General features: G+C 46.2%; 1 protein-coding gene across 1 annotated transcript; it reads right to left on the reverse strand.

Annotated features, from left to right (window-relative positions):
- Positions 1–224: 224 nt before the first annotated feature.
- JCHAIN (joining chain of multimeric IgA and IgM) lies at positions 225–11,798 on the reverse strand. The gene is made up of 4 exons (XM_003430906.5): positions 11,655–11,798; positions 5,383–5,515; positions 3,857–3,937; positions 225–1,468 (listed from the first exon to the last, which is right to left on the reverse strand). The coding sequence occupies exons 1-4, from the start codon at positions 11,716–11,718 to the stop codon at positions 1,264–1,266; spliced, it is 483 nt and encodes a 160-aa protein (XP_003430954.1). The 5' UTR covers positions 11,719–11,798; the 3' UTR covers positions 225–1,263.
- Positions 11,799–26,034: the final 14,236 nt, after the last annotated feature.

Raw genomic sequence — 26,034 nt, forward strand, 5'->3', positions numbered from 1 at the left:
AGGTATGTAGGTAGGTGGCTCTCACTGATCCCACCTGTATGATTTCAGAAATGGGTCCCTTGAGCATGGGATGTTTTAATTAAATTAGGGCCAGAGTGATGCCTATTGCTTCCTTAACTGTAATCCAGTGCTTGCTGAAAATGGCTTGTCTTAAACTTTGCCGCTGATGATGGATGTGAAGAATGAGAGTGTTTTCTCTAAAGACTTACATTTCACACAGACAGTTTCTTATGCAGATATTTAATTTTTCAGGTTAAGGAATTCATATGTAGACATACATGCATTTTTGCAGCATAAATGAAGCCATACCAGAATTTCTCAGGACTACTCTGTGAATCCATGAAGCAATTTTTTTTTAACAAAATTTAGGCAAGCTCTGCGTCAGCCAGTTTAGACACTGAGTTACACAAGACCAACACCTCTTCTTCCTGATGCTGTGAGGAGGAACCGTGGATTCAAATTTCTATGATTTGTGAGCTTTCGTGGAGAGAATATTTAAGAGTAAATGGAGTAGGGAGTTAAATTCAAATATCCTTGGATTGTAAATGAAATGATTTGTAAGCAAATGAAGTAGGGAGCTTGACTCAAGTCACCTTAGATTATAAATGAAGTTTCTTACCTAAAATAACCACTGGTTTTATTATGCTTTAAATAGACAACTTTCAGCGAAGCCCACCTTTAGAGAGGATATAGAGTTGTCTCTTTTCTTTCAGCCTACTTTTTTCCTGCAAATATTCATTAAACTGATTTGCGATTTACCAATAAGTGCATTGCTAATCAAGTGCTTCTGGAAGCTGCTCTTCTAACGGGGCTTAGGCACAGGCCTGCAGCTAATGTTCACGGAACAGGACGTCGTATAAGAACTGTTACTCCCCTGAGCGAGCCAATAAGGAGCCAAAAACAAGATCCTTTTTCCAGAACGTTTCCAGGATATCAGTCCGGACTCTGAACTTCCTCTCCCTTGCTGCCCTGTGAGAAGGGGCGTATTAACTCTTCCTGTCACTTGGGAAAAGGGAGAAAAGAATAGCTTCGAACAGATGCCAAACAGCCCGGTGAAAATGCTCGAGATTCAAGGTAAATCTTTTAAGGCTGAGCCTGCAATTTGAGGATTTTAGCTTTCCGATCAACGGGGACAAACTAGGCACTGCAGTTCTACAAGCGGATGTGTGTGGCTTTGCTCTCAAGGTATGAATAGGGTGAAAGTTTGTTGGTCAGCTCGGGAGGACCACAGGAGGGAAAGCAGCTCAGTCGGTGCGGGGGGAATTAGTCAGGATAGCAGGACTCCGGAGTCAGGACCGTGTTCACCACTTTGGTCTCCCCGCCATAGGTGAAGGGAATGGTGGACATGTAACACTTGTTTCGGTCATACGTGTAGCAGTCATCGCCGGGCCGGTCACAGCTGTTACCCCTTGTGGCGGTAACAACCTCATGGTCCAGCTCCACTTCTGTTTGATCGCATTTTTGGCACCTGAAAGAAAGTACACCCGTGAGGTGGTCGAGTGTACCCAGTCGAGTGTACCCTTTAGGTTATTAATAATAATAATAATAATAATGTTGGTATTTGTTAAGCGCTTACTATGTGCAGAGCGCTGGGGTAGACAGAGGGGAATCAGGTTGTCCCACGTGGGGCTCACAGTCTTCATCCCCATTTTACAGACGAGGGAACTGAGGCACAGAGAAGTGAAGTGACATGCCCACAGTCACCCAGCTGACAAGTGGCAGAGCTGGGATTCGAACTCATGACCTCTGACTCCAAAGCCCGGGCTCTTTCCACTGAGCCACGCTCCTTCTCCAGGACGGTATAATAAAGAGGACGGTATTCGTTTTGGGCTTACTATGTGTCAAGCACTGTGCCGAACGCTGGGGTACATGCAAGTTCATCAGGTCGGTTACAGACCCCGTCCCACCTGGGACTCTCACTCTTAGTCCCCATTGTACAGATGAGGTAACCGAGGCCCAGAGAAGTTAATCGGCTAACCCGAGGTCAACACAGCAGACAGGAGGCGGTGATAGGGATTAGAACCCAGGTCCTTCTGACTTTCCACGCCCGTGCCTTATCCACTAAGCCACGCACATTAGGTGGTTGAGTGTAGCCGTTAGGTTGTCAGCTCCTACAGAACGTGTTTACCAGTTCTACTGTACGGCGCTCTGCCTGCCACAGACACTCAGTACCACTGCTTAGCCGTCGCCACCTAGGTTTGGTGAGAGTCCCACGGTGGTGAAGCCTCGGTAACGAGGCCTGCGGAATGGTTGAGAGGAGTCGGTGCAGAATGCCCGTTTCCCGCCTTCTGAAGGGTGGACCAGAAGATGGGGTGGACTGCTGGAAGTCAGAGCTTTGTGGGGGATGTGGCCATTAAGTCCATCTGTCAGTGTTACAGAGGCACCTGGATCTACGACCACTGGGCATCCCCCCGACTTCACAGCACTTAAGTACGTATTTTTAAGTTATCTGTTAAGTTATTTATCACAAGGCCAGTCTCCTCCTCTAGACGGTGAGCTCACCACGGGGGAACCTGTCTGCATTCTCCCAAGCGCTTAGTACCGTGCTCTGCACATAATAAGCACTCAATAAATACCACTAGTGATGATTTTATTGAGCACTTACTGTGTGCAGAGAACTGAACCAAGGGCTTGGGAGAGTACACTACAACATGATCCCTGCCCTCTAGGAGCTAGAGTCAACTGGAAGCCCCATGTTGGGCAAAGGCTTGTGTCTGACTGATCATCTGGCTTGTACCACAGTGCTTAGCAGGTAGTAAGCTCTGAACGAATGCCCTTATTTGTGGGCAGGGAATGTGACTGTTTATTGTTGCATTGAACTCTCCCAAGCGCTTAGGACAGTGCTCCGCACACTGTAAGCACCCAATAAATACGATTGAATGAATTAAGATCTTGTCCAGTAGCACACAGATATAATAATATTCTGTATGAATATTATTGATGAGGTGAGGTAATGAAGGAGAGGCTGGCCTCCCTCTAGACTGTAAGCTCGCTGTGTGCAGGGAATGTGCTTGTTTTATTGTTATATTGTCTCCCTCCCTTTCCATGCCCCAGAGGAAAAAATTAGACCTGTTTGTTCCCATCCGCCGATTCCGAAAGAAAACCCAAACTAGACTCTATTAGGATCTCTAGCAAGGGCTCTTGGAGCTGAGACCTATGACCCATCTACAGACCTAGGATGGCATAAAATCATAAATTCACATCCGTTGGAACTTATTTCCTTTTGATCTTTGGGGCTGTTGCCCCAGAGGAACCAAGAGATGGGTGATTTGCTTATCTAGATTCTGTAGAAACCAAAAATATATATCCTCAAATGGGTGCACTGTTCATCTAAATTAAAAGCTAACTTTGCACTTGCGGTTCTCAGAATCAGCATGTTGTCTAGTGGACAAAGTACGGGCCTGGAAATCAGAAGGACTGGGTTCTAATCCCGGCTCTGCCCGTGCCTGCCGTGTGCCCTTGAGCAAGTTACGAAACATCTCTGTGCCTCAGTTTCCTCAAATGTAAAATAGGGATGAAATACCTGTTCTCCCTCCTAATAGGACCGTGACAGAGGCTGTGTATACTCCAGAGATTAGAACAGTGCTTGACCTATAGTAAGCGCTTAACAAATACCATGATGATAATAATAATAATAATGATAATAATAATAATAATAACAGTGGGACGGCTGACTTTTCCATCTGAGGATATCCACAGAATTAACACTGTGATGAACATCTGAGTGTTTGTGCCATCTCTGCGTCAACACATCTTGCCTAAATGAGCATCAAGCTGTGAGCTGCAAAAAGACGGAGTAAATAGCCCACTGCAATAACTTCCTCATCTACATGCATAAGGTAAAGAAAAATCTTACAGCTTAGACAATTCGTAGACGAAACGGGTTCTTGGAGGTGAAGTCGGGTCGGAGATATTCTGACGAGCCTTCAGAGGGATTCTAACAAAGAAAAGGAAGCAATTAAAGCAGAAACTCTATCCTGAAGTCTGGAAGACACATCACCCTCTAGCTTAATGAGTCACCACCATAAGATGGTCCATTACACTAATCAACTCTGAGTAACCTAAGTCTCTTTTGGTCCTTTTTATTATTTTTTTGGGGGGGGAGACTTGAGACTTCTTTTCAGGGCTTCGGTAAACCACAGTCTTCCTTGTCCCACACTGAAGAGCTCTAAAGCAACCCACACTCAGCCTTCAGTGTTTATTTTCATTACTGCATTCATTCAATCATTTCATTATTTTCATTTCATTACATTTTAGGTAATCTGATAACTCCTTGATCTGTTACCCCTGGGTGTATATTGACTGTGAGCACCCCATCATCCTCTATTGATCTCTAGGTGGCATCTGCAACTAGGGTGGAGAAAGTCCAGTTAGAGTCAGAAAATGTCACATCCTAGTAATGGAACAGGATTTGGGCTTCTTGCAGGATGATTTTTCTGACACGTGGCAGGCGATCACAGGCAAGGGTGGATCGACTACTTCCCGTGTGACCTTGATAACTTGTGACTGGATATTCTACTTGGAATGTATAATGTCAATGCGAGTGGAAGGTGTGCGGAGGAAGGTAACCCCTGGAACGGAACTGTAATCAACCAGGCCACCAAATTAATGGAAAAGCCCCGACAGACCCCCTTTCTGACCACTAATTCAAAGGTGGCCCGTCGCTGACAACTAATAGAGAAGGAAGTTCAGCCTCTATTAAAACTCTGCTGGGAGGCTGGTGGTACGGGGCCTGAGCTGGAGATACCGTTGGCGGTAAAGTTGTCTCCGTCATAAGTGACGGACACATCTCCATCTAGCTAGAGAGATTTCGGGTCCGAGAGATCGGTCGGAGGCGTTGATTGGGATGCTGCTTGTTTGCCCGGCGTCATCTTGCGCTCCCTCGTCCAGTTGTGTTCCCGCTGGGGCAGTAGGTGAGGAGCAGGGTGCAAGAAACACACACTAGGGAGAGCTCGACTCACCTCTCAGAGCACACCAAGAACCCTGACATCGTCTACCTAACTGGGGTAGAACATCTCCAATCCTCCCACCTTCCCGATCCCATTTCAGGCCTGTGGGACTCTGCAGGACAGTGCCAGAAGCCGGGGAGGGTGAAGTTCACTTCTGGCCACTAGCTGTCAATCATGCCCACTCTCAGACCAATCAGGAGACACCTATGAGGAAACTCTCTCATAACCACAATCCCCTCCCGTGCTAAAATGCAGCAGAAATCAATATACTGTAGCTACTACTTTCTCTGAAAACCCGGCTGCTAAAACCTGCGTCCTGAGACGTACAGGATTTGCTCATTTTCTTTTCGTCCTGTCTGGGATTGTCAGGCCCTCGTTTAAACCCATTCACTGCCTCCCGAAGTGCAGAAGGGAAATGTAGATTATCGCTTACATGACTCGTATGTTTCGTTCCAGAACTTTCACGCTGGGGTCCTCCTTGGAAGGGACGAATTTGGACGTTACCCTCGTACATTTGCACTTGTTATCAACAAGGACATCTCCATCATCTCCATCATCATCCAGAGCTGAAAAGGTAAGGTGACGTGGAAAGGAGAGAAAGAAATAGGTCATTTCTGCCGCAACACAAGCATCTCCACGCACTCGTTGACCGTAAGCTCGGTATGGGCAGGGAATGTGTCCGCTAATAGTGTTGGATTGTGCTCTCCCGAATGCTTAGAACAGTGCTCTGCATTTAATTGCACATTCCAAGCACTTAGTACAGTGCTCTGCACATAGTAAGCGCTCAATAAATACGATTGAAAGAATGAGAGAATGCTCTTTAAATACCACTGATTGATATAATAGGGAAGGATTTAAGGTGAGCTTCTCCCACGACGTGTCTGGCCTGGTATAGCACGATCCACAAGTAGACTTAGTACAGTGCTCCGCCCATAGTTAGCGCTCAGTAAATACCACTGATTGGTCGATATAATACGTAGGAAGAATTAAGGTGAGTTCCTCCCATCACATGAGTCCGGCCCAGATTTGTTGCAGGAAGAAAGTGCTGGGCACTACACGTGTGACCAGTATGTCAGCGGTATTTATCGAGGGCTCACAATGTGCAGAGCACTATGCTAAGCACTGGGGAATGTACAGGTACAACAAAGTTAGCAGAAAAGTTCCTTATCTATACCGAACTGATGCTTCTATACTTCCCAACCATGGCCACGCTGGACCATGCAGAAATTTGTATTTTTACAGCTTTATAGGAAAATCAGTGATTCATCCGTTCATTCAGTCGTTTTTATTGAACGATAGGCGGCAAGGGGGCGTAGTGGAGGTCTAATAAAAGGTAGGCATCTGAAGCGAGAAATGGCAGCTGTGGTGGGATCTTCGAACCATCTGTCTCCTCGAACCCATTCATTCGCACTGAACCAGTGGTTCCTATATCACGATTTTCTCAGAACAACGAGGCTCTTCACAGGCAACATGTGACCAGAAAAGTCTAGGCCGGCCAGGGAGCGGGGAAAGTTCTGGGCCAGTTGCCGGGGTTCCTGGTTTGGCTCCTCGCCCTGAGGGGCGGAGGTCGGGGCCCTGCCGGCAGAGTGGTCGGGCCTTCCTCCCGACCCACACTCCAGGCCCCTTGACCGTCTTCCTGGTTCTTCCGGTGGCTCCCGACGATGGCCGGAATGTCGGGAATGACGCGTTTTCCAGAAGGGTACATAGGTAGCGTGGCCTAGTGGCTGGACCCTGGGCCTGGGAGTCAGAAGGACCCCCTTTCGAATCCCGGTTCTGCCACGTCTGCTGTGTGACCTGGTAAAGTTACTTCACTTCTCTGTGCCTCAGTGCCCTCATCTGTAAAACGGGGATTAAGACTACGCGCCTCACGTGGGACATGGATTGTGTCTGTGTGTCTTCCCCAGCACTTGGAACAGTGCTTGGCACATAGTGAGCCCTTAACAAATATCATAAAAAGACGACGCTTCATCTGATTTTCCCCGAACCTAAACACAACCCTTGTGCGGGATGAATGAGAAAATGCCCCGTGGCAGGTGACCTTTAAAGGGGCGAGGGACTTGCTTTATCAGAGATTGTTTACCACAGCATCTCTGGAGCCCCACAAGTGACCACTGCTTCTAATGTGTTGCCAGATGTGTGAGGCTGGACCAGCTATCAGATTCAGCTCTTCCTCCACCCACCTGTGCAGACCTCATCCTCTCTCCCACCCTGTTTCTCTACATAAACTAGCCCTTGACGGTAAACGCTCTCAGGACCCCAGGTTTCTATTTCCCACACCGGAAAAGGGAAGGTCCGTAATAGCCAGAGAGGGTTAATGTATCTCCATAAAATATCCAGGAATAATTTATGAATTGGGAAAATCTCCTTCTGTCTGCTGTGTGACCTGGGGGAAGTCAGTGAACTTCTCTGGGCCCCGGTTTCCGCAAATGTAAAATGGGGATTCAATAACTGTTCTCCCTCCTACATAATCTGTGAGCCCCATAATTGTGGTATTTGTTCATTTCTCACTATGTGTCAAACACTGTACCAAGCGCTGGGGTAGATATAAGATAATCGGGTCCCACTCGGGACTCACAATCTAAGTGGGAGGAAGAAAAGGAATTGGATCCTCATTTTGCAGATGAGGGAGTGGCAGCCCAGAGAGGTGAAGTGATTTGCCCAAGGTCATTCAGCGGGTTCGTGGCAGAGCTGGGATAAGAAGCCAGGTCCTCCGACTCCCAGGCCGATGCTCATTCCACTAGGCCACGCTGCTTCTTCGTGTAGGACGGGGATTGCGTCTGACCCGATTAACTTGTATCTACCCCAGTGTTTAGAACAGTGCTTGAGACATAATAAGCACTTAAGCACCACAATAAATAAAATAAGTCTGAAACCTGGTTGATTATTCCATAATCCATCTATAAATTATCACATCTCATTCCACCAAATCATAAATTCACTCCGAAAGCTTCTAGACCGTATGCTCGTTATGGGCAGGGAACGTGTGGGCTCATTCCGTTGTACTGTACTCTCCCAAGGGCTTCATACAGTGCTTTGCACACAGTAAGCACTCAGTAAATACTGACATTTGATCGAAACCGTAGGAATGAACATTACTTCAGATGTTATTCTCATCTGTAAGTGATATTAAGTCACTCTGCCCCCGCAAACCCAATCCTATTCCGGGGATAGCTGCCAGTGTTGACAGGTAATGACTGAGCTTAAAGCTTCTTTTTAAATCACTTAATTATAAAATCGGGTCTAATGGAAAGAACCCAGGACTGGGAATCCAGAGACCTATTTTTCAGTCCGTACATCTTCCATTCAGTAAGTCTTCTGAATAAACTCATCTGTCATTTCTCCCACCTCAGACCCCCTACTCACACCTTTCCTCCCGACTGAAAATCTGTCAGATCGCAGCTCTCCATGGCTTAATGGGTGATGCGTGGGGCTGGGACTCAAGGGACCTGGGTTCTAATTCTGGCTCCGCCACTTGCCTGTGGTGTAGCCTAGACAAGCCACTTCTTTGTGCCTCAGTTACCTCTTCTATAAAGTGGGGAATAAATACCAGTTCTCCCTTCTTCTCATTCACTCATTTGTTAATTCAATCTTATATATTGAGTGCTCACTGTGTGCACAGCACTGTACTAAGCGCTTGGGAAATATAATTCAGCAATTTATAGAGACAATAATAATAATTATTATGGTATTTGTTAAGCATTTACTATGTGCCAAGAACTGTTCTAAGCACTGGGGTAGATACAAGGTAATCAGATCGTCCTATGTGGGGCTCACGGTCTTCATCCCCATTTTCCAGACGATGTCACTGAGGCCCCGAGAAGGGAGATGACTTGCCTATGGTCAAACAGCGGACAAGTGGCGGAGCCAGAATTAGAACCCACGACCTCTGACTCCCAAACCCGGCCTCTTTCCACTACAACAATCCCCTCCCACAACAGGCTCACAGTCTAGAAGGGGGGAGACAGACATCAAAGCAGGCATCAGTAGCATCATTAAGGGCAGGGACTGTCTCTATCTGTTGCCGATTTATACATTCCAAGAGCTTAGTACAGTGCTCTGCACATAGTAAGCGCTCAATAAATACTACTGAATGAATTAAAAACAAATAGAATTATAAATATGTACTCATCATTACTAAAAATAAATATAAATATGTACATATATACACAAGTGCCGTGGGGAGTCGGGGCAATGGGGAGAGGACGGGGGAGCAGAGGAAAAGGCAGAGAAGCAGTGTGGCTCAGTGGAAAGAGCCCAGGCTTGGGAGTCAGAGGTCATGGGTTTGAATCCCGACCCTGCCACTTGTCAGCTGTGTGACTGTGGGCAAGTCACTTCACTTCTCTGTGCCTCAGTTACCTCATCTGTAAAATGGGGATTAACCGTGAGCCTCACGTGGGACAACCTGATTACCCTGTATCTACCCCAGCGCTTAGAACAGTGCTCTGCACATAGTAAGCGCTTAACAAATACCAACATTATTATTATTATGAGTCCGGGAAGGCCTCCTGAGGAGGTCAGCTTTCAGTAGAGACTCGGGGACTGTTTCTGATTGGATTACTTTGAATCAACTTTAACATTTAGCCCAGGGTTGGCACATTGCAAGGGCTTAACAGATACCACAAATTAGTTTTATGATGTTACTGCCTGGTCATTCAGTAAAACAACTTGGGAGAAATCTTAAGTTTTTCAAACCACTAGAGGGCAATTTAATGCAACGTTGCAGCACAAGCCCAGCATCCGGTACTAAAAGATCCTTGAGAAATATCAGAAATGCTGCAAATTGAGAAGAATCACCACTATCATGATTACTAATGGGTTTTAATTGCCTTTTATAAGCAATTATCACTTGCACTCATCTAATACTTTTTCCTAATTGCTGAAAACCACTCACAGTGCCTGTCATCACCGTAATGCTGTCTCTGTTCCCGTAAAAGATGGTAAGAGACGAAGAAGGGCACTTCATGAAATCAAAAAGATAATAGGTTTCCCAGTAAAGACAAGAATGTCCTGTGAAATTCTTTCACAGTCTGTACCCCCTTTCCTCCTCCTCTGTTTGCTTCAAACACGCTTTCTCTTCTCCCATTATTATAGTATAGAAAACCGATCCTTTTACAATATTCATCTTAATGGTATTTATTGAGCGGTAGAAGCAGCGTGGCTTAGTGAAAAGAGCTCGGGCTTGGGAGTCAGAGGTCATGGGCTCTAATCCCAGCTCCGCCACTTGTCCGCTGTGTGACCGTAGGCAAGCCACTTAACTTCTCTGGGCCTCAGTTACCGCATCTGTAAAATGGGGATTAAAAATGTGAACCCCACAAGGGGACACCCTGATCACCTTGTATCTACACCAGCGCTTAGAACAGTGCTTGGCACATAGTAAGTGCTCAACAAATACCAGGATTATTATTATTATATGCAGAGGACTGTAGTAAATCAGTGGTAACTTATTACTATGTGCAGAGCACTGTAGTATACTAATCCCTTCCATTCTGCAGTTGTTAGACTGTAAGGTCCTTTTGAGCAGGGAACATGTTTACCACCTCTGCTGCATTGGACTCTCCTAAGTGCTTAGCACAGTGCACTGCATAGAGTAAGCACTCAATAGATAGCACTGATTGCAATTCAGACTGGCCTGCAGCCCGTTCTAGACCATAAGATCCCTGTGGGCAGGGAATGGGTTTACCGATTCTGTTGCGTCTTACTCTCCTAAGTGCTCAGTGCTACGACCTGCACACAGTAAGCACTCAGTCGATACCAGTGATGATGTGCGATTTAACACCGACCTAGGCACTTCAGCGCGGTATTTGTTAAGCCCTTCCTATGTATCAAGCACCCTCTCCTAGCCTTCGGGCTAGATCCGAGTCAATCGGGTGGAACACAGTCTCTATCCCACATGGGGCTCACAGTCGAAGTGAGGAGAACAGGTATTCAATCCTCATTTTACAGACGAAACAAGGCACTGAGAATGAAGTGACTTGCCCAAGGTGACATAGTGGGGCTAGGGTTAGAACCCGGGTCCTCTGACTCCCAGGCCCATGCTCTTTCCACTAAGCCACGCTAAGTGCTTGGGAAAGTGTAATAAAGCAGAGTTGGTAGACTTGTTCCTTGCCCACCGGGAGCTTACAGTTTAGAAGGGGAGACGGGCATGAATATAAATAAAGAAATTACATATAGGGTCAGAATGTGCCGTGGGGCCGAGGGAATTCTATAAGCTTTTCTGGAGGGAGAAGTTGATCGAGTATTCTTCAGCTGCAATAGTCATATAAACAGTTGGATCCATTTAAATATGAAAAGGAATAACAGAATGCAGTTTTGCCTTACTATGAAGTTCACTGGAAAAAAAAAAGCATTAATAAGGTTCGACCCTAAGCACATTTGAAAATATCAGTTAGCATTCTATCCGAAAAAGTAACACAGTTCCGCCACTTTCCATCTGCAGGACCTGGGACGAATCACTTCACTTTCTGGTGTATCAGTTTCCTCATCTGTAAAAGGAGGATTAAATATCTGTTCTCTCCCCCCTTTAGACTGTGAGCCTGTGTAGATCAAGGACTGTGTCTGATACGATGATCCTCTATCTCTACTCCAGGGCTTAGCACGGAGTACGAGTGGAGCAAATACCAGAATCATTCTTATTATTACAAATATCATCTTCTGTAGAGAGACTGGCTTCTCTTCGATGCTATTATCTTTCCTAAAGGCACCTACCTGCCACCAGAGTAGCTCCCCAAAAGACGGCCAGGGTACCCCATAGTAGCATGTGGACCTTCATGGTGTCGTCCTTCCTTTTGAAGAACCCGTGCTTAAAGGAGGGTTTGGGAGTCGGCGCCTATAAGGAGAGTGCAAATTCTCGAGCCTCTGGTTTCCTAAAATAACAACCTGGGCTGCGACTAATCTCAAGCCAATTCTGAGTGCGGTTGGAGCCCTGAAACTAGATGCTGATGTGGAAAGATGTTCTCACCCAAGTAATTTCTTCAAGAGTGGTCTCAAAGGGCTAAAATGACTACCGTGCCTTACTCTACATTCATCTCAACCAGAAGCAGAGTTGACGGAGGCTTCAGGGGCAGTTAGCATTGAGCGTGTTAAAACCCGGACACTAAGAAAACTTCTTTCTACAGTGAGGAATCCTTTTCCCCTAAGGCCCTCATTCTGTAGAAGATATTTCTCAAGAGGAGAAGATTTAGGGCAAATTAGAGAGCAGGTGCAACTTATTTAATTTTCCCTTCAGTGTCAAATGAAAACTTAGACACCAGTTCATTTACTTGATATTTTTCAATGATGCAGCAAGTCAGAATCTAGATGATTTGAGAAGTACTCTAACCACTCATTAGTAAATGTTTTAGTAGAATACTCCACGTATACCGTCTATCGGGTACAATCCTCTACTGTGCACCCAACTGTCTTGGGGACCTGGGAGACGTTCAGAACGAGTAGAAGACAACGTCTTCATCCTCAAGGAGCTTACAATCTAATAGGGAAGACAAGCCCACGGACAAACACGAAGAGGTGAGCAGAGTAGGGTAAGGCAGCAAAGAAATTCTAATCCACGTGAAGAAAAGTAAGAATCATTCGGAATTTTCTGAGCACTGTGTGCAGGCCACTGTTCTAAGTGTTTGTGAAAGTACAATAAACTTGGTAGACGCGATCCCTCTCCTCAAGGAGTTGGCAAAAGAAAAAACAACGAGAAAGGGCCAGAAAGATCTGTAAACTAATCTGCCGTTGCACCTATACTTAATTTCATGTTGAACTTTGGTAAAAATTTCTCTAAGAAAAATAAGCGGAAAAAGCCAAGAGACCGGCTGAAGATTTCATTTGCTGGGAACAAACAGCTCTCTATCTTTTTTCCAATACATCACGACCCTTCGAAAGTACAGTATTTATATTTGCCGTCTGTGATCGTTGTGTTTTCTTGTGCTTAATCGGTCACTTTTCTCAGAGCTCCACCTCGAGCCGAAGGTTAAAAATAAGCTGCTTTGGGTAAGAAGTCACAGTATGAACGAGGCCAACTTCCTCCAGGCTCTTGAACTTCAATGAAAATACTAAGTTTTAAGTTGAGTACAGCGGGGGGATTGGGAAAGGAGTCGGTTTAAATGAGAAAAGCAAGCAAATATCCAATAATAATAATGGTAAGAGCTTACTGTGTACCGAGCACTGTACTAAACGCTGGGGTAGATGCAAAATAATCAGGTTGGACATGGGGCTTGCTTGCCTAAGGAGGATGAAGAGCAGGCGTTGAATCCCCCTTTTGCGGATGAGAAAACTATTTCCAAAAGTAGAAGCTGCTTTCTCTTTGGGTGGATTCCATTCCCTTTACCAGCCTGATATCAAATCTCTTAAAATGAATTCTCCCGGTCTAAGTTTCTGGATATTTTGAGGCTGCTGCTCTGACTCATATCCAGCAAAATCGCCATCTTTACCAACCTGGAATTCTTCTGATAAAGGACTTCCTAACAACAAGCTGGCACTTTGCCACTCAAACACTCCACTCACAGAGTCAGTTTACATTTCTTGTCTTAAAAGTCTTTTTGGCTTGGAACCGAACCCGGGTTAAATCTCTTCATTTTCCTGCCAGCTGATGAAATTCTGTATTTTCTATGCTGTAGACGCAACTTACTTAATTTGCCCTTCAATGTCAAATGAAAACTTGAACACCGTGGGGCTTCACTCCCAGAAGAGAATGAAGCAGTCTGTAAAATTTTAGTTAGGTGAACAGAGGCGATCCCTATTGAGCTATGGTGATTTGAATCCTGTGAATAATCTCTTTATGCTACTAGCAATTCCAGAGAAAGATAAATTTGTTTCCTTTACTTTCACAACTATTCTACTGCTTCACCCCCCCCCCCCCCACTTTTAATGCGGACGGGTTGGAACGGAATACGATTTATCGAGATCTCAGGCTCCCAGGAGAGCCCTGAATTATTTTTTTCTTAAAACAGCTCTTTCCGCCATCAAGTTCCAGGAACAAAGCAAAAATGGAGAACAAAACAAAAAGGCAATTCTGCCTCCCAAGAACACGTTAACTTTTGCTCCAGGTGAGGTGTAGGTTCTTCTGAAAACCTCATTTTATGAAGTTCGTACCACAGCTAGAAAAGGTCCAGAGGAGCAGTGTGGTCTAGCAGATAAAGCAAGGCCTAGGAGCCAGAGGCCCTGGGTTCGAATCTCAGCTCCATCACTTGTCTACTGAGTGTGTGTGTTCCATATTCTTATTTTTCTATTTCAAGAACTAATCCTTCTCCAGCCCTTTTTCTTTCATGCTCCGATTTTTATCTTTTAAGAACCTTTCTGGACCACTCATCCACGAATTGTCCAAATCCTTCTTAAACCAACTGATGTTTCCGGTGATTTCAGCAAGAAGAGAGGAGGTTAACTGTCAGCAAAAGAACCAAAAGGAAAAAAAAAAAATGAATGCCACATCTGGAAAAATGAAGTGAGGAGAGAATGGGATAAAGAGGGGAGAAAGAAGTTGAAGGGAAGCTTTCATCTCACTGATTTTAGAGGCAATAAACCACTCATTTCTTTTTCAAAAATTGGGTCTCTCTGTTGCAAAACGAGATCTTCTGTCAGCTGCAGAATTTGACTCCAGTGTATAGACATCTCTTGGTTAGGCCTTTTTGTTTTGTTCTCTATTTTTGCTTTGTTCCTGGAACTTGTTGGCGGAAAAAGCTGCTTTAAGAAAAAGTAATTCAGGGCTCTCCTGAGAAGCTGAGACCTTGATAAATGGCATTTTGTTCCAACCCTCCTGCATTAAAGAGATGTTTAAATTGGCAAAGAGCAATTATTCACTGGTATTTATTGAGTGCAAAGCACTATGCTAAATGCATAGTGCTTAGGAGAGTGTAACAGCAGCAAGACCCACCCACACCCATGGAGTTTGCTATCTAATGGGCGGGATCATAGAGAAACAGTAGCTGCAATAATGATATTTATCGACTGCCTACTGTGTGGAATTAATCCAGGGCTCAGCATGCAGTAAGTGTTCAATAAATACCTTTGAATGACTGTATAAAGCTGTATAAAGGAGCTTCCACCCTCAAGGGGGAGGGACAGAAATATGCACAAGTACTAGGCAGAAATAACATTCAGAAACCAGCGGTTTCGTTCATTCATTCAGTCGTCTTTATTAAGGGCTTTCTGGGTGCCAAACACTGTACTAAGCTTATGGGAAGGTACGATAGAACAATAAGCAGGGAAATTCCCTGTCCACAACGAGCTCACATTCTAGAACGGGAGGAGACAGACATCAGTACATAGAATAAAATGACAGATATATATATACCTAAGTGCTGTGGGGCTGGGGTCGGGGGGAAGAGCAAATGGAGCAAGTCAAGGCGATGCAGAAGGGAGCGGGAAGTGACCGGCAACTCCTCCTCGTCTTCCAACTCTGTTATGATATGGTATTTGTTGAGCGCTTACTACGCAGTCTTGGGAAAGGGCAACATCCAACCCTCATAAAAGCAGGAAAGTTAGAATGACTGAGAAATGGCAGTATTGTAATGCATTCTTTTTTTTCCTTGATGGTATCTGTTAAGTGCTCATGCCATGTGTCAGGCGCTGTTCTAAGAGCTGGGGTAAACACAAGCTAAGCAGGGTGGACACAGTCCATGCCCCACATTCATTCATTCAATCGTATTTATTGAGCACTTACTATGTGCAGAGCACTGGACTAAGCGCTTGGAATGGACAATTCGGCATCAGAGACAATCCCTGCCCAGCAACGGACTCACAGTCTAACATGGGGCTCCCGGTCTTCATCCCCATTTTACAGATGAGGTAACTGAGGCACAGAGAAGTGAAGTGACTTGCCCAAAGTCACACAGCAGACAAGCGGCGGAGTCAGGATTAGAACCCAGGTTCTTCTGCCTCCCAGACTCGTGCTCTATCCAGTAAGCAACACTACTTCAAAGACTTTCAAGCATCTTTGATGATGAAGAATATTTTTTATTATCGTATCGCTTACTGGAGCTGGGCCTTACTTGAGATCCTCTAGACGTTAAGCTCGTTGCAGGCAGGGAACATGTCTATCAACTCTATTATATTGTACTCTCCCAAGAGCTTAGTACAGTGTTCTACACACAGTAAGTGCTCAATAAATGACCAATTGATTGAATATAAATTCGTAGTGGGCAGGGAATGTGCCTACCAACTCGTATTGTATTCTTCCAAGCGCTTAGTTCAGTCCACTGCACACAGTAAGCGCTCAATAAATACCTCTGGTTGGTGACAATGTACACAGTAAACCCTCATTGACTGGGAAGAGAAGAGCTTGCTCTCCTCTGGGATAGTTAGCCAAATTATATCCTTAAGATAAAGAAAGAATTCCTAATAAACCACCCCTGATGTTGATTAACATCATTTGGGTCTTAGGGCATGTCTCATTTGACTTTTCACAGGTTATTTCCTCTTTTTTATGGTATTTGTTAACACTTAGAATTTTCCCAGCTCAGCTCTAAGTGCTTTCTAAATTATATTTGCTTTACCCCTAATTTTTCAACCCTTAAAAGTTAGATTTTTCAAGGAAGAATGTGGGTCAAATTCAGTCGGAATCTGTTTTTCCAGATTTTCCAGGAAAAACAGTAGAACTCAAAGACGGAAAGGAAGAAATTCACCTCTTTCCTTTTGAATTATGCCAAAAGGACCTGGGTTCTAATCCCCCTCCTTCGCTAATCTGCTGGGTGACCTTGGGCAAGACACTTCACTTCTCTGTGCCCCCGTTACCTCATCTGTAAAATGGGGATTAAGGCTGTGAGCCCCATGTGGGACAGGGACTGCGTCCAACCTGATTAACTGTATCTACCCCAGTGCTTAGTACAGTGCCTGATACAAAGTAAGGGCTTAAGAAATGCCCTAAAGAGAGAAAAGGGGGGTAAAGATCGGCAAATCATCCTTAAATCTAAATTGTCCTTCCATCAACTTTCCAAATAGCCCTTTGAAGTTTCATCTTGTGGTTAACTATTTACATGGAGAATTGCACCTGTATTGTGGTTTGTTTTTAAATAAACTTGCACCTGCAGTAGTTTTGCATAGAGCTGTTATCTGCTGCACCCTAAACTTAAACAACAATCTCTACTACCATCCAAGCCTTAGGATGAGTTCAAACCGAACAGGCTCTTCATTCCACCTTTTCATATCCTGTTGCCCCGCTTCCTTAGACTAAGGACCAGGGGCCATCAAATGATTATCCTGTCTCTCCCTCAGCCTTAAATACAGTGCTTGGCACAAAGTAAGCACTTAAATGCCATTTCGAAAAAAAAGGGGGCAGGGAAGGTGTATTTGAGGGGTGAAAGAGAAGAGGCAAAGAGGACACTGAAGTTGGAAAGCTTCTCAGACACAGAGGCTTGACTGATATTGGAAATTTATGAGAGGGTTGAGGAGGAAAAAGGATGAGTTCAGTTTTTTCCATATTGAGTTTAAAATATCTGGTGGCCACCCAAGTGCTTAACAAATAGTACTATTTTTAGAAGGAGCATTATCAGTGTTATTTTACCCTACTTGCAACAATTACATTTGCCTTTCAAGGAGACAGAAATATTTTTTCTTTAGGTTAACCAATCACTGAAAAAGCTTAAATCTATTTTCTCTCCAGGACCGTCACTGCTTTTTCATCTTTTTCACCTGTCCGTGGTCTTACAATTGACCAAAATCTATCACCGAAAGCCTGGAAATTGCAAAAAGTTGGGATAGATCAAAGAGATCTTCATCATCCTGCTCCAGGGGAGTCAGGTGATTTTTTTTTCCTTTTATTGAAGTATCGGATGTATTGAATTTCATTTGATATTAAAACACGGGGGAGGCGGACTATCTTGGTGCTTCTGCTTTTCACTCGGATGGATTATGAGCACCCAATAGGTTATGCGGAACTCTGCCAGGCAATATTTAGCGTTGTTCCATCCACCCCAGAGTTTGGGGAGATGATGAAATGTCTGATTTGGGTGACGCCCCCTACGACAGAGCCCACGGCTCACCCCACATTCAAATCCCGTCTTCTCCAAAGGTTTTCCTGTTTCATTTCCCGTCACCCTGAGTCCTCATATCTCCCTGAGTCCTCATCTCTCCCCCTCAAGATATAAGCCCGTTGTGGTCAGGGATTGTCTCTCTTTATTGCTGAATTATACTTTCCAAGTGATTCGTACAGTGCTCTGCACAGAGTAAGGGTTCAATAAGTACGACGAATGAACGAATTAATTTATTTTGACCACTGTAGTTGTAATTATTCATCTGCCCCGTTAAAATGTAAGCTCCTCGTGGGAAGGGGCTGTGTCATTCTGTGCTTCCCAAGTGCTAGTCCAGTACACGACACCAAGAGAGCACTCAGTAAATATTACAGTTACTAGTATAACTATTATCTCTCATTGCCTTATAAAAAATAATCTTCCAGCCCACAAAATCATCAACCACACCTCCCCTGGAAGTGATTTTTTAGCAGGGTCACATGTTTACTTCACACCTACCCAACCCCACTAAATAATCAACAGGGTGAGAAATATTACTTTTAATAGCAATTTCCGAAGGTACTAGAACACGATCTCTTCAGCAAACTCACAAGAAGGCAGGTTCAAGTAAACATCGTGTTATCCAACTCCTCAACCAAAGAGTCACTCATTCATTCAGTTGTATTTATGGAGCGCTTAGTGTGTACAGAGCAGTGTACTAAGCACTTGGAATGTACAGTTGGGCAACAGATAGAGACGATTCCTTGCCCAACAACGGGACCACAGTCTAAAAGGGGGAGACAGACAGCAAAACAAGTAGTCGGGCAACAAAACAAGTAGTCAGGCTGGTCTCATGACCAGCCAAGGTTTCGTTTCTCCGAATGAATGCCACTGCCTTCTTATCAATCAGTCAATCGGTGGCATTTATTGAGCACTTACTATGCGCAGACCACTGTACTAAGCTCTTGGGAGAGCACGATACCACAGAGTTGGCAGCCACGTTCCCTGCCCACGATGAACTTGGCTCAGTGGAAAAAGCCCGGGTTTGGGAGTCAGAGGTCATGGATTCGAATCCCGGCTCTGCCACTTGGCAGCTGTGTGACTCTGGGCAAGTCACTTCACTTCTCTGTGCCTCAGTTACTTCATGTGTAAAATGGGGATTAACTGTGAGCCTCACGGGGGACAACCTGATCACCCTGTATCTCCCCCAGCGCTTAGAACAGTGCTCTGGACATAGTAAGCGCTTCACAAATACCAACATTATTATGAACTTACGCTTTTCAATTCAGTGTATTTCTGAATAGATATTTTGGAACTAAAACTCTATTTCAATCGATCAGTCGATCAATCCTAGTTAGTGAGCACTTACTGGGTGTATTTCTAAATAGATATTTTGGAACTAAAACTCTATTTCAATCAATCAGTCAGTCAATCCTAGTTACTGAGCACTTACTGAGTGCAGAGCACTGTACTAAGGGCTTGGACTTCTACAAAATGGAGAGCGTGTGTCTTAGCCCTCCTTTCAGTCTCGTTGTGGATAGCGAATGTGTCTGTTTATTGTTATATTGCACTCTGCCAAGCCCTAAGGACAGCGCTTTGCACACAGTAAGGGCTCAGAAAATACGACCGCATTTGCCGAAATGTCGTCTGGCTGGCTCCTTCTCCATCTTTCTCTCGCCTGTCTCGTCTCTGCTGCCTCTCTGTGTCTCCGTCCCCCTGGGTCTCTGACAGAAACGGAGAGGAAAACAGATATAGAGACCCACGTGAAGATTGCCAGGCAGAGGAAGGGCACATAAGGACACGAGGAGCTGAAGCCGACTGTGGAGGCTCCTGACTGAGAAGAAATAAAAACTGAGGCTCTAAGACAACATTAGAGGAACTCGGGGTAGGTTTGACCCTAGCCGGGTAATTCAGGCCAAGAGGAAATAGGCTTGAATTATGAGTAAGCAGTCTGGACCGGGCAGGGAAAAGAGAAGAAATACAGTTCAGTGGTTGGTCTTTTTTTCAGCTCATTGATTTTCACCGCCGATTGAGTCATATTCGACTCGTCGCTGAAAATTGCTTTTTCCTCTTCTTGATTCACTCATTCACTTGGCATCCCTACCTGTTAATGCATGACTTCGTGTTAATCACAATTTCCCGCTACTCGTTGATTTGACATTTCCCTGGGGAGTGAAAAATGCCTACACCGTGTCTGAAGTGAAAAACCATCCACTATTCTGATTCATAAGACAAGTACGGGGTTCGGGGGGGAAGAGCAGATTTTGCAAATCGATCGATCGATCGATCCGTCAGTCGTATTTATTGAGCGCTTACTGTGTGCAGAGCACTGTCCTAAGTGCTTGGAAAGTACAATTAGCGTGGCTCAGTGGAAGGAGCCCGGGCTTGGGAGTCAGAAGTCATGGGTTCGAATCCCGGCTCCGCCACTTGTCAGCTGGGTGACTGTGGGCAAGTCACTTCACTTCTCTGGGCCTCAGTGACCTCATCTGTCAAATGGGGATGAAGACTGTGAGCCTCACATGGGACAACCTGATGACCCCGTATCTACCCCAGTGCTGAGAACAGTGCTCTGCATATAGTAAGTGCTTAACAAATACCAACATTATTATTATTACAATTCAGCCAAAGAGATGTTCCCCACCCACACGGCTTTACAGTCTAAAAGACAGCACAGAGATGTACATAAGTGCTGTGGGGTAAATAAAGGGTACAAAACCAGTGCAAAGACAATACAGAAGGGAACGGGGGGTAGAGGAAAGGAGGGCTTAGTTGGGGAAGCCCTCTTGGAGAAGACGTGCTTCTAATCAGGTTTTGAGATAGCACAGGGATGTACATAAGTGCCGTGGGGGTAAATAAAGGGTACAAAACCAGTGCAAAGACAACACAGAAGGGATGGGGGGGTGGGTAGAGGAAAGGAAGGTGTTGTTGGGGAAGCCCTCTTGGAGAAGATGTGCTTTCAATCAGGTTTTGAGATAGCACAGAGATGTACATAAGTGCCGTGGGGGTAAATAAAAGGTCCAAAACCAGTGCAAAGACAACACAGAAGGGAGCTGGGGGTAGAGGAAAGGAGCGCTTAGTTGGGGAAGCCCTGTTGGAGAAGATGTGCTTTTAATCAGGTTTTGAAGGTAGGGAGAGTGGCGGTCTGTTGGATGAGAAGAGCGAAGGCCTTCCAGGCCAGAGGCGAAACGTGGGCGAGAGGCGGGCGGCCGGATAGACGAGACGGAGGTGCACCGAGTAGGTTGGCATTAGAGGAGCAAAGTGCTCAGGCTGGCTTGTAGCAGGAGAGCAGCCAGGTGAGGTAGGAGGGGGCGAGTTGATTCGATGCTCCAAAGTTGATGGTAAGGAGATTGTTTCCGACTGATGGGGAGGTGGACGGGCAACCCCGGAGGCTCTTGAGGAGTGAGGAAACCCGCACTGAACGTTTCTGTAGACAAACGATCCGGGCAGCAGAGCCAAGTATGGACTGGAGCGGGGAGAGACAGGAGGCGGGGACGTCAGCGAGGAGGCCGATGCAGTGATCGAGGAGGGATGGGACGAGTGGCCGTATTAACGTGGTAACAGTTCGGTTGGAGGGGAAAGGGGGGAAAGGACAGGTTTCGGCTGTCTCCAGTCGGGGACCATTATGGAACTGGATTCTTTCCTCTAGGCAGCGTGGCTCGGTGGGAAGAGCACGGGCTTAAGAAGTCAGAGGTCATGGGTTCTAACCCCGGCTCCGCCACCTGTCAGCTGTGTGACTTCGGGCAAGTCGCTTAATAATAATCATAATAATGTTGGTATTTGTTAAGTGCTTACTACGTACAGAGCACTGTTCTAAGGTCTGGGGTAGATACAGGGTAAGCGGGTTGTCCCACGTGAGGCTCACAGTCTTCATCCCCATTTTACAGATGTCACTCGGGCCCAGAGAAGTGAAGTGACTTGCCCACAGACACACAGCTGACAAGTGGCAGAGCCAGGATTCGAACCCATGACCTCTGACTCCCAAGCCCGGGCTCTTTCCAGTGAGCCACGCCGCTTCTCTACTTCTCGGTGCCTCGGTTACCTCGTCTGTAAAATGGGGATGAAGACTGTGAGCCTCGCTTGGGACATCGCGATTACCTTGTATCTACCCCAGCGCTTAGAACGGCGCTCGGCACACAGAGAGCGCTTAACCAATACCAACATTATTTTATTACTAGAGCAGGAGGGTGGGAGTCAGAAGGATCTGGGTTCTAATGCCGGCTCTGCCGCTTGTCTGCTAGGTGACCTCGGGCATGTCACTTCACTTCTCTGGGCCTCACTTACCCCAACTGTAAAACGGGGATTAGGACTGTGAGCCCCGTGTGAGACGGGGATCGTGCCCAACCTCATTCACTCGTATCTACCCCAGCGCTTAGTGGAGTGCCCGACGCAGCGTGGCTCAGTGGAAAGAGCCCGGGCTTTGGAGTCAGAGGTCATGGGTTCGACTCCCAGCTCTGCCACTTTTGTCAGCTGTGTGACTGTGGGCGAGTCACTTCACTTCTCGGGGCCTCAGTTACCTCATCTGTAAAATGGGGATTAACTGTGAGCCTCACGTGGGACGACCTGACTACCTGCATCTCCCCCAGCACTTAGAACAGTGCTCTGCACGTAGTAAGCGCTAAACAAATACCAACATTATTAATATTACATAGTAATACCGTGACAAGAACGACAACCATTTCATGTCTGATTTTATGATTCCAGCCCCAGGTAGCCCGGCCTGAGGCCTCCCCAAAACCCCCGAAGCCTGGCTGCTGGAGCGACCGCTGTGTCTTCAGGGGTTCCCTGATCTCTGAGCCACCAGGACCCTGAAATCCTGCTCCCGGCCGACTTTGTTTTCAATTTGAGTAATTGTCTGGGTTGGGTTTCACTATTTCACCTCTCCTGACGTGTCTGACTCCAGTCCTTCTCCCCAGTTACGCTCTTAGGCGTGAGCCCCCCGAGGGGCAGGGATCCTGTCGAATCCCCGCAGTCGATCGACTGTATTAAGTGCTTTCTGTGTGCAGAGCACTGTACTGAGCACTTGGGGAGCGTGAACAGAGTTGGTAGCCACATTTTCTGCCCTCAAGGAGCTTACGGTCTAGAAGGGGAGAACAGATAGAGGAGGAGAGTATTTTCACGGAGGCAGCGGTAAACCACTTCTGTATTTTTACCAAGAAAACTCTATGCGTACGCTACGATGGCGGATGGAAGTGGGCCGTTCTGGGGGAGACGTGTCCTTGGCGTCGCTATGGGTCGGACACGACTCAGCCTGAGACAACGATAATAATGATAATAATAATGTTGGTATTTGTTAAGCGCTTACTACGTGCAGAGCACTGTTCTAAGTGCTGGGGCAGACACAGGGGAATCAGGTTGTCCCACGTGGGGCTCACAGTCTTCATCCCCATTTTACAGATGATCCTCTCCCCACACTCAGTACGGTGCTCTGCACCCAGTAAGCACTTAATAAATTCTGTTACAACTCCTAATTGCGGAAGAAGGAAAGGATTGAACCACTTCCGTGTTTTTCCCCAAGAAAACACTACGGAACAACGTAGAAGGGGCAGATCAGCAGCTAGATGGACGGAGACCATGACAACGACGGCAGGGGAGCCGGTGACGTGTTCGTGGAGTCGCTATGAATCGCACACGATTTGGCATTCGAGAGAGAGAAGCAGGGTGGCTCGGTGGAAAGAGCCCGGGCTGGGGAGTCAGAGGTCGTGGGTTCTAATCCCGGCTCCGCCGCTTATCAGCTGGGTGACTTTGGGCAAGTCGCTTCACTTCTCTGGGCCTCAGTCACCTCATCTGTAAAATGAGGAGTAAGACTGTGAGCCCCAAGTGGGACAATCTGAGGACCTTGTATCTACGCCAGTGCTTGGCACATAGTAAGCGCTTAATAATGATAATAATAATGGTATTTGTTAAGCTTAACAAATAGCATCATCATTATTACTAGGGAAGAAGCATGAAGTAGTGGATAGAGCTCGGGCCCGGGAGTCTGAAGGTCCTGGGTTCTAATCCCAGCTCTGCCGCTAGTCTGCTGTGTGACCTTGGGCAAGTCATTTCACTTCCTCTGGGCCTCGGGTCCCTTTTCATCTGGAAAATGGGGATTGAGACTGTGAGGCTCGCATGGGACCGGGACTGGATTCATTCAATCGTATTTATTGAGTGCTTACTAAGTGCAGAGCACTGTACTAAGCGCTTGGAATATACAATTTGGCAACAGATAGAGACAATCCCTGCCCAACTGTATCCAAACCCATTTGCTTCTATCAATCCCAGTGCTCAGAACGGTGCCAGGCACAGAGTAAGCCCTTAACAAATACCATCGTCATTATTATTAATTATTATCCTCGGTCAGTCGGCGGTACTTACTGAGTGCGGAGCATTGTGCTCAGCACGTGCGAGAGTACCGTAGAACAATTTAACAGACACTCTCCCTGCCCTCCAGGTAGAGCCGATGCCACGGCTGCCTCGAGCACGACTCCGTCCGCCGAGGGCCCCGGCTCGGGCTCGTGCAGACGTGGGAGGAAAACACCGAGCCTCCGGGGTAAGCGAGGTTTTCCAGCTCCCCCCGGCCCCTGGAGAAAAACCCTAAGAATCACGTAAAATCGGCAGACTTCCCCAAAATCGCATCTGCGACGCCCTCGTGTTCCACGGTGTGCCAGGTGTGACACGTGAACATTTTAGGAATCGAGTAAATATTAACGATGATGATGATGGTCTGGGGGGGGGAGGGGACATTGTCCGGTGACAGTTCTGAAAATGATCATTTTAATTTTTAAACAGGAGGAGACACAGAACTCACTCAATTTAAAGGTTTTCTTAGTTTGTATTTAAGCACTTACTATATTTCCAGCACCGTTCTACGCCCTGGGGTAGATCAAAGTGAGTTAGGCCGGATTCAGTCTCCGTCCCACAATAGAGTTCACGATCGAAGTAGGAGGGGTATTGAATTCCCAGTTGCGGGTGAGGAAATGTACGCACAGAGAAGTGAAGTGACTTGCCCAAGGTCACACGGCCGGCAAGAGAGGAGCTAAATTATAAATCGATATCTGGGAAAAGTTAGATCGGCTTCTCCAGTATCTAAATAGAAACGCTGCGACTACTTCCATCCTGGACCACTTTCTAGGATCTGCTCTTTCTGTGTCTTTGAAGAGGATAATAATAAGAATTATGATATTTGTAAAGTGCTTACTATGTGCAGAGCACTGTTCTAAGCACTGGGGTAGACACAGGGGAATCAGGTTGTCCCACGTGGGTCTCACATTTTTTAATCCCTATTTTTACGGATGAGGTAACTGAGGCACAGAGAAGTGAAGTGACTTGCCCAAGGGCACACAGCAGACCAGTGGAGGAGCCGGGATTAGAACCCACAACCTCTGACTCCCAAGCCCGGACTCTTTCCACTAAGACCTGTGGCCTAGCGGAAAGAGAACGGTCTGCGAGTCCGTGGACCTGGGTTCTAATTTCAGCTCTTCCTCGTGTCCGCTGTGTGACCTTGGGTAAGTCACTTGACTTCTCTATGCCTCAGTTCCCTCATCTGCAAAATGGAGACTCAGTGCCTGGTCTCCCTCCTAGTCAGACTGCAAGCCCCACATGGGACATGATTGTCTTCTGTCTACACCTGTGCATGGTATAGTGCTAGGCATATAGTAAGCACTTAATAATAACAACAATAATAATAATAATAATGAGTCAAGGATGGTATGGAAGGGAAGGAGGGTTCGGGGTTAAAATGAAACAGATGGCAAAGGCCCTTCATCTCTTCCTCTTTTTCTCTTGTATCTAAAAATAATTTCTGTGGGTTTCTGAAGCCACCTTGTCACCTGAATAATTGCTATAATTAACCTCAAGAGCAAAATTTCCCCTTCGCAACTCTTAGATGACACTTGAAAATACACGTTGCACTTGTTCGATTTCCTTATCTTCTTCCAACCGGGCGATGTCTAGTCGCGATAACGACACCCCCGAGTGTCGGCCGCCTCAGAAACCCCTTCTAAAATCACTTGTCGTTTAAAAGTGGCCTTCTTGCCCCCCCAAATGCCCCCGCTTGTGGTGATGAGTTGGCCTTCGGGGGAATCTGGAGATCCGGGTTCATCCTCGATTAGACTATAAGCCCATCACCGGGCAGGGATGGTCTCTATCTGTTGCCGAATTGTCCATTCCAAGCGCTTAGT

Source organism: Ornithorhynchus anatinus, chromosome 10 (assembly GCF_004115215.2).
Source record: "Ornithorhynchus anatinus isolate Pmale09 chromosome 10, mOrnAna1.pri.v4, whole genome shotgun sequence".
Lineage (NCBI taxonomy): Eukaryota > Metazoa > Chordata > Mammalia > Monotremata > Ornithorhynchidae > Ornithorhynchus > Ornithorhynchus anatinus.